We start from the raw sequence: 13,203 nt of genomic DNA on the forward strand, positions 1-13,203 counted from the left end.
TGTTTCCATTTTGTTTCATTTCAAGATCTGAGGTCAAAAGCTGGAGCACTAAATGATATTCAAAGTCACATGACACGCTTTTAACATTAAATAAAGCACATAAACAGTGCCTGAGATTATCATCGCCACACTTTGTGTTTGTTGTTCCAGCGCGACGTTGCAGAAAAATAGAAACAGTTTCTAAAATAGAATCGTTGCGGCTGGCTAGGACAAAAACTCTGATTAACATGGAAAAGAGGCATTTTGTTGCATGTATTTAGGACACAATCTCTAGCGTTAATCGCTAGTGTGCCTCATCACGAGGCTAGTGGAGAGAGGTTTACACGCGCAGCTCTTACTAGCTTACCTCTGTTTCATGTACACGGATCATACTAAGAGGCCTATTGAAAACAGAACCCATCGATAGGAGAGTGAATCCCTATTTCAAACCCCAACTAATAGTTGGGGTGGGAGTTGCTTTTGCGGACTGCCCATCATCATTTCCCGCTTAGCTTTACACCACTGTCCGGCACCATTTTGGCAAGCAATGACTAGTGTTGCTTTCGTCAACGAAAATTATGACTAAATATCGTCGTCAACAAACCTTTATCACGTGACGAAAACGAGACGAGACGTAAATGCTGGTCATGTGACGATGACTATAACTAAATGTATAATGCAATATTGTTGACGAATAAAAACGAGACTAAAAGTTGTTTACAAAATAAAAACTATGCTAAAATGTCTCCTCATTTTCATTGACCAAAACGAGACAAATGTTAGTCTCCTTGCACTGGGATTCGAGCAGCTGCAGCTTGCTTAAGGTAATGGCAAAAAAAAACTTTTAGAACAGCGGCGAAAATGTAAAAGTAGGCTATATAAACTTTAATATATCATTTTATTGAAACGGGTGCTTTGCTGTGCAAAGAGACACTTCGAAACATTTCAACCGCTGGTAATAGTCTACTTTCACTTTTGCCGCAGAGACAGTCCTATAACTTGTCGCAGCTCAGTTTACGATACATACTGTTGAATGTTATTAATAACAAAACATGAATGAATGAGAAAGAAAATAGCAGGATGTGCTTTTTATATTGAAAATAAATATTAAAAGCCCGATAAGTCGCGAAAGAGAACTGAATTCTACTGATAGGATAGGAAGCTGCGCGCGCTTCAAGCGCAACATGCACATGCATAGTAGCCTGTCTTCGGTTGCGCGCCTAAACGGCCAAATAAACACAGAAATATATTTTAAAAAATGCCAAGTCGAGTATTAAATGGGTTAAATAGAACTGCATTGCATTACTAAAAAGAGACTAAAATACTGTTTTCATTGACTAAAATTAGACTAAATGTCATTAGTTTTCGTCGACTAAAACTAGACTAAAATGCTCAGACTTTTCGTCGACTAAAACTAGACTAGACTAAAAAGAGTATGAATGTGACTAAAACTAATAAAAACTAAAATGACAGCTTGACACAAAGACTAGACTAAAACTAAAATTAAAACAGGCAGCCAAAAACAACTATAGCAATGACTAACAATATCTTCACACAGACAAAGCGGCTCCTGAAGACAAAAAAGCTGAGGACATATAACTCAAGGACTTCAACAGCGAGATGCGACGTGAATACACTTCAGAAGGGAACTCACGTTTTCTTCCTCTTTTAAGGGCATGTGGATGATCAGGAGAGCCAGAGCAGCCAAAGTCACCCTGAAGTTCCTGCCCAAAATGTTCAGCAAACATCGGGAGAACAGAACCGTCTTCAGAAGAGTGTAAGTCTCTGGGATTAATTTGTGCTGAAAAGCTTTATCGTTAAATGATTGTACATTTATGCATTTGGCAGTGACATTTATCCGAAAGCGACATTGCATTTCAAGGTACACATTATAGTATGGATTCATTGTATGGATGTAATATATCGGCCACCATATCGGCCACCATATCGGTAACGGCCACCATATCCATATCGGCCACCATATCCATATCGGCCACCATATCTGTATCGGTATCGATATCGGCCGCCATACCCACATCGGTATCGGCCACCGTATCCACATCGGTAGCGGCCATCATATCGGTATCGGCCACCGTATCCACATCGGTAGCGGCCACCGTATCCACATCGGTAGCGGCCACCGTATCCACATCGGAATCGGCCACCGTATCCACATCGGTAGCGGCCATCATATCGGTATCGGCCACCATATCGGTAGCGGCCACCGTATCCACATCGGTATCGGCCACCGTATCCACATCGGTATCGGCCACCGTATCCACATCGGTATCGGCCACCGTATCCACATCGGTATCGGCCACCGTATCCACATCGGTAGCGGCCATCATATCGGTATCGGCCACCGTATCCACATCGGTAGCGGCCATCATATCGGTATCGGCCACCGTATCCACATCGGTAGCGGCCATCATACCGGTATCGGCCACCGTATCCACATCGGTAGCGGCCATCATATCGGTATCGGCCACCGTATCCACATCGGTAGCGGCCATCATATCGGTATCGGCCACCGTATCCACATCGGTAGCGGCCATCATATCGGTATCGGCCACCTTATCCACATCGGTATCGGCGACCGTATCCACATCGGTATCGGCGACCGTATCCACATCGGTATCGCCACCGTATCCACATCGGTATCGCCACCGTATCCACATCGGTATCGCCACCGTATCCACATCGGTATCGCCACCGTATCCACATCGGTATCGGGCTCCATATCGGTATCGGGCTCCATATCGGTATCGGCCATCATATCGGTATCGGCCACCGTATCCACATCGGTAGCGGCCACCGTATCCACATCGGTATCGGCCACCGTATCCACATCGGAATCGGCCACCGTATCCACATCGGAATCGGCCACCGTATCCACATCGGTATCGGCCACCGTATCCACATCGGTATCGGCCACCGTATCCACATCGGTATCGGCCACCGTATCCACATCGGTATCGGCCACCGTATCCACATCGGTAGCGGCCATCATATCGGTATCGGCCACCATATCGGTATCGGCCACCGTATCCACATTGGTAGCGGCCATCATACCGGTATCGGCCACCGTATCCACATCGGTAGCGGCCATCATATCGGTATCGGCCACCGTATCCACATCGGTAGCGGCCATCATATCGGTATCGGCCACCGTATCCACATCGGTAGCGGCCATCATATCGGTATCGGCCACCTTATCCACATCGGTATCGGCGACCGTATCCACATCGGTATCGCCACCGTATCCACATCGGTATCGCCACCGTATCCACATCGGTATCGGGCTCCATATCGGTATCGGGCTCCATATCGGTATCGGCCATCATATCGGTATCGGCCACCGTATCCACATCGGTATCGCCACCGTATCCATATCGGTATCGGCCACCGTATCCACATCGGTATCGCCACCGTATCCACATCGGTATCGGGCTCCATATCGGTATCGGGCTCCATATCGGTATCGGCCACCATACCCATACCGGTATCGGCCACCATATCCATATCGGTATCGGCCACCATATCGGTATCGGCCACCATACCCATACCGGTATCGGCCACCATATCGGTATCGGCCACCATATCGGTATCGGGCACCATATCCATACCGGTATCGGCCATCATATCGGTATCGGCCATCATATCGGTATCGGCCATCATATCGGTATCGGCCATCATATCGGTATCGGCCATCATATCGGTATCGGCCATCATATCCATACCGGTATTGGCCATCATATCCATACCGGTATTGGCCATCATATCGGTATCGGCCATCATATCGGTATCGGCCATCATATCGGTATCGGCCATCATATCGGTATCGGCCATCATATCCATACCGGTATTGGCCATCATATCCATACCGGTATTGGCCATCATATCGGTATCGGCCATCATATCGGTATCGGCCATCATATCGGTATCGGCCATCATATCGGTATCGGCCATCATATCCATACCGGTATTGGCCATCATATCGGTATCGGCCATCATACCGGTATCGGCCATCATATCGGTATCGGCCATCATATCCATACCGGTATTGGCCATCATATCGGTATCGGCCATCATATCCATACCGGTATTGGCCATCATACCGGTATCGGCCATCATACCGGTATTGGCCATCATATCGGTATCGGGCACCATATCCATACCGGTATCGGCCATCATATCAGTATCAGCCACCATATCGGTATCAGCCACCATATCATTATCGGCCTCCATATCGGTATCAGCCACCATATCATTATCGGCCTCCATATCGGTATCGGCCGATATATGCACATTTTTTTTATGTCATCGTTATCGGCCCGATAAGAAAATGTGGCCGATAAATAATGTATTATTTCCTTCAGCTGAGAGTCTTCAGATGCGCACAACATGATGGGTTGGAATCGTTTAAAATATGATTGGAATCACTTCAAAAAAGGAAAATACAGTTAAGTTAATATCGGCTACATAAAATCATAATGAGAACATTATAATTGTGTGCTTGAGACGTGGCTTTTAATCGTGAAACTTTTGTTTTTGTAATCAGGCTCTCAAAAATGATATACAACTTTGGATTTAAAATTGTCCAATGTGTCGGTTATTGGCTTTCAAATATAAAGAATTATCGGTTATTGGTATCGGCCAAAATTTTCATATCGGTGCATCCCGAATAATAAGCATGCATTATTTTAATCAGCGCTCAGCGACATGTTTTCTAACGTGACGTGTATTTTAAATGATGGTTTTAACAAACATTAGTGTCAGTGTTGTAATGCTTAGTATTTAAAACAACCCAATAAATTAATTAAACATCTTACCTTTGGGAAGTTGGAGGTTTACAAAGTTATTTATGATGATTTTGAAAAAAACTTTATTTTCAGGAATTAAAATTAAGTTTTGTCTTTAGAAAAATCCTAAGAGAAAATATTAGAAAATTCTTAAGATATGTTAGAAAATAGCAGTTTTATTCTTAAGAATGTTTTGTGAAACCGCTCCATGTGCAATTATGTCAAAAACATGCTTTCCCACAGTCGCCTGTAGTTCTGCATTGAACCACATGGTGGCGCTCTTGGTAAATGCAGTGATGTTGAGGGGTTTGTCTCCTCTGATGGACGTGGCTCTTGATAAATGTTGTGACGGTCCCATCCTGACCGGTTCTGCTGCTGCTCAATGGGATTCTGTTATTTAATGTGTGCTTTCAGTGTGACGGCAGAGAGCTGGCAGAACAGTCTGTCAGGCTGGACCGTACATCATTACTCTCTGTTCTGTTCTTTAATAAGCGTAATTAATGTCATTGAAGACAAGAGATCATCTACGGAACACACCTCCCTTCATGACATCACCTCCTCCCATATATGGAAGTGGAGTGGACACTGGTGATTGGCTGATGCTGTCGCTGGGGTGCTTGTGATTGGCTGTGCTCAGCAAGGGAATTAGTGATTGGCTGAGTCTGTGGCAGAGAGTCTTGTGATTGGCCGAGTGAGTTCCAGGGATACTATGATTGGCTAAGTGTACAATTAGCATACTAATTAGGAATGTCAAAGGTATTAGCACTCTGTACTGTGTTGATAAAAAACAAAAAGCATTATTTTGTGGGCAAATTAGAAGTTAAGTATCAGTATTGTCATCAAAATATATTTATTGCCATTATATTTAGCGGTGCCTAAAGCCTGATCAGTGAATGAAGTGTGTGTTTTATTTTATTTTACCTTTTAACTAGGACTGCAACAGTCTTTTTGGTTTAGTTTTATTGTTGTTTACTTGTGTAATTACGGTTCATGAACGGTTAAATTATTAAAGGCAAATAAACAGCAAATTATTAACATCCCTAGTAAAAACATTCAATCATTAGTGACTCTTGGCCTTTCAACTGTGACGAGAAACATGAATCCTGACTGGAAAAACACGTCAAGTTCATGTTGTATTATCGTGCTGAAGTTTTGAATCGCAATATTGACTTTATAGTTCGGATGCCTCATCCAATTTTGCTAGTAATTTTAATGTAGCTCTTTAGGGACAAGAGGCAAGCTTTCTGACTTTTTTGATCAGGCAATCTGATTGGCTGTCAGCTTCTTGGAGTAAAGTAAAAAAAAAAATGTGTCGGTCTGTCTGGCAACGAGCTTGTGGATCCGGTTTAATAAAGCACGAAACAAAGTTTGGCATCTAAGCGGCGTCAAGTGTTTTTAAACTAGTATATTGTGAAGTATTTCTGTGACATTTTGGGTTTTCTGTGATTTAAATGTCCAATGTAACAGAAGTAGCCACAGAACATTTAAATCGCGATTAATCGCATCCAAAAAAAAAAGTTTGTGTTTACATAATATATGTGTGTATTGTGTATAATTATTTAGTATACACATGCATGTATATATTTGAGAAATATTTGCATTTATATACTGAATATATATTTTTATATTGTATATAAATAGAACTATTTTATATATAAATAACAAATTTTTCTTAAATATATGCAAAAAGTAAATGGGAATAGGAGCGGGCTTCACTCAGTGATTAAAGTAAACTTTAAGAGTGCTGGCCTGAATAATTGGAATATTTAGAACAGGAGAGAGGCCGCACTATGCATAAATAGTCTTTTTATTTGCACAAACGCGTTTCGGCGCGTGCCTTCTTCAGTGTGCATAAAAGTGTTTTTTGCACACTGAAGAAGGCACGCGCCGAAACGCGTTTGTGCAAATAAAAAGACTATTTATGCATAGTGCGGCCTCTCTCCTGTTCTAAATATCTTAAATGTATACATGCATGTGTGTGTGTTTATATATACAAAATAATTATACACAATACACACACATATATTATGTAAACACAAACTTTTATTTTGGATGCGATGCATCTAGGGCTGCATAACGATTAATCACAACTAATCGTTTGCAGAATAAAAGTTTTTGTTTACATCATATATGTGTGTGTGTACTGTGTAAAATAATTATGTATTTACGGTTCGGTACGTACCTCGGTTTTAAAGTCACGGTTCGGTTCATTTTCGGTACAGTAAGGGAAAGAAATGCAAAACATTAAACTGCTGGTTGTTTACTATAAACTTTTTTTGAACAATTTGTTTACACTTTTTTTATCAAATATAACGTTAGGCTAATAAAAAAAAAAGATATATATAAAAAAAAAAAGAAGAAATAAAATACGGCTGCAAAGTTCTCTCCACTAAATAAAATACTCTCGAACCAATATTGGCCGTGACGCTAGCTAGAGAGAGGCTGGGCTAAAGCGAGCGTGCCGTGTATGTGGTGATCTTTATTTATGCGATATTTATGTCCGAGCTCGACCCGAGAGTTAAAGTCCAATTTTTTTTTCTCATACTAATGACACATGCACGTTTGTTTGTGTGGAAAGCCCGCTTTTAACAGAAAGGCATTCGGAAATGTCCACAGATGAGCGCATCAGCGCTCTTGACACAGGCGCATGCACGTGTTTCGTTGTCACAGCAACATAAACAAATTTCCGCACACAGGAAGACAGATGTTATGGTAATATTTTACATGTATTTGAATCACAAAAACGATTAATCAGATTTAATCAGTGCAACGCGGAGACTTCCGACACTTAATATGTTCGTGTGGAAACTCGGAATTGATGTATGTTCCGCACACAAAACTAGCCTAAGATTGCATTCGGTGCACATGTGAACCGTACCGGAAGTCCTGTACCGAAACGGTCCGGTACGAATACATGTACCGTTACACCCCTAGTATTTATATATACATAATTATTATACACAGTACACACACATATATGATGTAAACAAACACTTTTATTCGGCAAACAATTAGTTGCGATTAATCGTTATGCAGCCCTATATTAATCGTGATTAATCGTTATGAGCCCTAGATTAATCGTGATTAATCGTTTGCGTACATTTTACAAAAAAATAAAAAAAGCTTTAATCCATTGGTTAGGAATGAGAGCTTTTAGTCGACTGTAGGAAAGGGGTGTTTGTTGTGTCTTTTATTAACGTTTTGTACCGGAAATATCCGAATTAATTGATATTGAATCGAGATCTGAATCAAATCTCAAGCTTATGAATCACCCCCCCCCCCCCCCCCACCCCCCCATCCATAATTATCACTCCAAGCTAAACTCAAAAGTTGGCAGCTCTGTTATGTACAATAATGTGACTTACAGTCAAACCAAAATATATCCAGACTCCTTCAACATTTCTCACATTATCAGTTTATTCGCTAAAATGGAGTCTCAAATTTTTACCGGTAGTCTGAAGAAAATTTTGGTTTAATATGTCACAGTTTACTTTATTTTGCTCTCCTCACTTACATAAATGAACTATAGTGTCCTGCACACACTAGTAAACAAAAATATCAAAAATTATATCTGGTGTCTGAATCATTTTTGTGAGATTCTGCCGGTATGAGCGACAGAAGCAGGACAAACGAGGGACAGAAATGGGTTTCAGAATGTACCAAGTACACAATATCAGAAGCAGATGTTCAGCAACTGCACATGGTTAGCGACACGCTGCGCTTTAGCCAGATGTGCCGAGGGAAGGCCGTGTAAAGCCAAACCATAAAGCCAAAAATGAACGTTCAAGTTCACAACACACCCATCAGACGCGGTGCGGTCGTCGTGAACTTGACCGATCCCAGTGCAGTGCTTTAGGTCAAAGTTCACGCTTTAGGATGCTGCTTGTTGGCGTGTTGTCGTACATGTGTTCTGGATGAAGTTTTACAGCCCCTGAATGAGTCTAAATCACCGTGATGAGGATCGGTGTGCTTCCTCAGGAGGATCGCTGTCACTCCTTAACAGGCCACTTAGCAGAATTCGCTAATTCGTTCGGAAATGATAAACGGCGATAGTTTTGGCATCTCGTCGTGGAACATGGAGTCCTGTGCGGAGAAGGCGCCCATCTGTTGGGTTTATATTGAGGACACAAGTATTTTTCCTGTCCGTTGTAGCCGCTATGTTTTGTCAACACCATGACATTTCTTTTTCACGCCGTCATTCTTGCAGATCGGGATGTCCTACGCCCTCTTGTGGGCATAGGAGACGATACAGTACTTTTTTCCCCTCTATTATTAAAGGGATAGTTCACTTTGAAATTAAATGTTGGTATGTTTTAGCATCCAAGATGTAGGTGTCTTTGTCTCCGCAGTAGTTTCAATGTTAATATTTTTAGGTCAAACCGTTCTTGTCTGTCAGTCATATAATGCAGGTCTATAGGCACTGTCTCCAAAAGCATGCAGAGAAAAGTCCACATTACACAATTCCCCATCGTAAGTGCACACTGATGGCCTAAGACACGAAACAAGCGGTTTGTGTGATAAAACAAACAGTATTTATATCGTTTTTATCTCTTTTACACAACCACGTCCATCTGATCTGTTTACTTAGTCTGCGCAAGTGCCATCATACTGCGGAGACAAAGACACCAACATTTTGGATGCACTTCAGGTAAGCTAAAACATACCAACATTTAATTTCAAAGTGAACTATCCCTTTAAGTATTGCCTTTAGAATTCGAATATAATTCGAATTTTGCTAATATTTAAGAAAGAAATTTTAAATGAGCTTTTCAGCCATTTTGACAGCCCTAGTTTCGCCAAACTGCTCTGTCTCCAAAATGTCCATACACAAGGGTCAGAGTTTACTTACAGGTGCGCAGATTTTCCCGTCAAGTTTGTTTTATAAATCACAACTTGCGTTAGAAGCAAGCGGCAACGATACCGTCTCTCTCTTGAATCAAACACTGAGTGACTTAAACTGCAGTTCATCCACTGGCCACTAGAGACCGGGTGCAGGAGAGACTCAATCCCATAGACCCGCATGTTAAAATGCCCAACTTTACAGCAGAAATAAACATGTTTACAGACTGGAACAAAAAGTGGTTTTGGTCTATATAGCTAATGTTGTCCTTCATGACGATTGTGAGGGGTGTGCATCCGTTTTATAACTCATCCATTTAAATTATATTGATCCATAAGTTCTGCATAATTAAGGGCGTGGCCACTTGAGTGACAGGTGGATTGCCGCTGATGTTACTACTAGCGTTTGTCTCCTAGCGTTAGCGTCACGTCACCTCAGCTAATCCGCCTCTTTGCCCATTTTCGTTTATTCAGGAGTGACGCGCTACCAAGATGGCGACGGCCGGCTCCGCCCACTTTGGGCTTCAGAAACGCTCTTCAGAAACACTACGGGTGACGTCACGCACACTGCGCCCATATTCTTTTACAGACTATGGTGGAGACTGGCGGAAGTGGTGTTTTGTGCGACGCAGCGGTTATAAACGAGGCTCCTGCTCACTTTGTCTCCACTCTGTGCTGGCAGCGTTGACTGCGTTCGTGTGCCTTTGCTTTAGACGTTATGCAGACTTCACTGCGCAACATCTGCCGTAGCTGAAGGGCCAGCTTGTGTTTGGGAGTGTATGTGCCGTTACCTTCGAGATGTCATGCAGAATAACCAATTAATTATCGAACGGGACGTGTTGTCCGTGAGCGCCAGGGCTCGTTTGGAGTGATGTTGACTTCTGCAGGTGTCATTAAGCTGCTGTTGGAACGAGTCCTTGCAGGTTTTTTGGGCCTCTGAATGAATTCTGCTGTCTTTACAGGCTTTTAATATGTTTCTGAGTGATGTTTGCCTGTGCAAAACTCCCCAGCTCCATCCTAAAGGGATGCACAATTAACCATGGATTTCTGCATTTTCATGCAATGTATATGTTTTTTAAAGAATTAGTTATTTATTATTTACCCCACGTCATCCAAGATGTTCATGTCTTTCTTTCTTCAGTGGAAAAGAAATGAAGGTTTTTGAGGAAAACATTCCAGGATTTTCTCCATATGTGACTTCAATGGGGTCCAAATGTGAGTGTCAGTGCAGCTTTAAAGTCTCGACACGATCCAGCCGAGGAATAAGAGTCTTATCTGGACAAACCAGCGGACATTTTATAACAAAATAAACATTTATATACTTTTTAACCACAAATGCTCGTCTTGCACGTCCACGACTTCACGCATTACGTAATCCCGTTGGAAAGGTCAGGTGGTAAGACAGAAAATGTAGAGTATAGGGATGTTAACCGATGACCGTTTGACCGATGGTTGACCGTGAACCGATCAAAGTTGTTGGTAGTTGGTTAAAAAAAAAGAAAAGTGATCTCTAAATGAGGCTATTATAGACAGTGGACTAAACGCTACTACAGTTAGCCGTCTCATTCCAAGATCTTTTTGTGTGAAGTGAACAAATCCCTCACTCTCAATTTTTCATAACTCGCCCGTTTGTACTTAATAAACTAATAAAAACATGTGGCGCGAGGTCACAGCGTTTGGGTTCGCGCGCTCACAAGGTTTGCGAAAAGTAAAGGCCACAGGCTAACACACTCGAGGTTAGAGCCAGGGCAGACGACAGGAGGAAGCGTGCGAGGAAGAGTAGTGTGTGGGACCATTTCACCGAACAGAATGACACAGATGTAAGTTGTGTGATACAGTGCTTAAATATGGAAATACATTACATCTACATTTCAGTGGTAACAGATCAGGTGATGATGATCATCATCTTTCTTTATTATTGTTAGCACTACCTCAGGCTCAAACTAAAGCGGCGTCTCTTCGGAGCTGTCATTTTCTGAAATGAGCCGCGGCAATGTTTCAAATGAGCTGCTAACGCTAGACAAACGCCGTTATTTTCAACGCGATCACCTTGTACCCAAACCATTTCAAAACTAAGGAGGCGTTTGTCCTCCGATTACATACAAGCTCCTCTGCGCCGCATTTGCAGGACTCATGTTTATTGTTTCGCGCGGTAGGGGATTTAAAAGTGGCGTGAGTGGAAGGGTGGCGCCGGCGCCGTGTGTGTGTGTGTGTGTGTGTGAGCGGGAGGCAGAGCGGCGGAGAGATGCGACAGAGTTGTGAAATTGCAGGCGCGGCTCGAAATGGTTAGCTAGTATTTTAAATAGCGTACCATATTTTAAACTGGTTTTAAACTAATCGGTTAACCGGTTTCAACCGGCTAATGAGGCTTGGTGGTCGGTCAAGATATTTTTTAGTTTTCGCCATCCCTAGTAGAGTAGGGTGAAAATTATTATCTCCAACTTCGAAGCATCAGAAATCGTTGTTGTACCTTTTATTTTTTTTGTAAATGGCGTTTGATTTAGTCTTCGCACATTCGCTTTGTAAACACTAGGTCGATTCTTCCGCCTACGTGACGTCACGCTTGACCTTTCAACCTGATGACGAAATGTGTGTCGCATCACAGCTCGTGCAAGACGAGCATTTGTGGTTTAAAAGTATATAAATGTTTATTTTATTATAAAATGGCCGCTGGTTTGTCCAGATAAGACTCTTATTCCTCGGCTGGATCACGTCGAGACTTTAAAGCTGCACTGACACTCACATTTGGACCCCATTGAAGTCACATATGGAGAAAATCCTGGAATGTCTTCCTCAAAAACCTTCATTTCTCTTCAACCGAAGAAGGAAAGACATGAACATCTTGGATGACGTGGGGGAGAGTGAATTATCATTTTAATTCTGAGGTGATCTACTCCTTTAAAGCACATTACTGAAAATTCAACTGCGTATGCAAAGCAGGATTTAGGCTAGTTATAATGAAGCTTGACCGTTTCTCTTCAGTTCACAAGGGGGTTTTAACACATTAACCTGCTACTCTCCGCCTGTTGATGTCGTTCCTCAGACATTGATTGCTTCTGGCTGCTTGCTGCAAATAAATGCCATTGGTAATTTGAAAAGCTTATTTAGTCTAAGACTTCTGGCACTTTCCGATGTGCCTGTTTCTGTTGATAATGATTTCCTGAGAGTGACATAATAAAAGCCTTGTTAAAGCAACCGCAACTCTTACCCAACAGGCTTTGTTGTTCCAGCGTCTTTTTGAAATTTCTCACTCGTGAGATCATCCGATTGAACCTGATCTCTGCTGTTTGTTGCTTTACAGAGGCTATTCATGGTTTGCATCGATTAACCTTTTGTGTTTTGCGTTGAGCACAACCGATGCAGTGATTTCAGGGACGCCAACATGTTCAAAGTGACTCAAATTGTGTGTTTAAGACTTAAAGGGGACATATTAAGCACATTTTTTACAAGATTTAAAAGGAGTGTCCCTAGAAGTGCAATGGGGATGGACGATATTATCATGTATCGAAGATGATTATAACAGTCGATCATCAACAATGTCTGGGAAAAATGTCAAATATGAATGCAATATTTTTTTAGTTAC

At 42.1% G+C, this 13,203-nt stretch overlaps 1 protein-coding gene across 1 annotated transcript in view; it reads left to right on the top strand.

Moving 5' to 3' along the window:
- Positions 1-13,203, top strand: part of znhit6 (zinc finger HIT-type containing 6) — a 40,157-nt gene that overhangs the window by 4,183 nt on the left and 22,771 nt on the right. Inside the window, exon 5 of the mRNA XM_079588964.1 lies at positions 1,653-1,756. Coding sequence (XP_079445090.1) covers positions 1,653-1,756 — 104 coding nt within the window. The remainder of the gene's footprint in view (positions 1-1,652; positions 1,757-13,203) is intronic.

Source organism: Phoxinus phoxinus (genome assembly GCF_949152265.1).
Source record: "Phoxinus phoxinus genome assembly, chromosome: 18".
NCBI classification, from domain to species: Eukaryota; Metazoa; Chordata; class Actinopteri; order Cypriniformes; family Leuciscidae; genus Phoxinus; species Phoxinus phoxinus.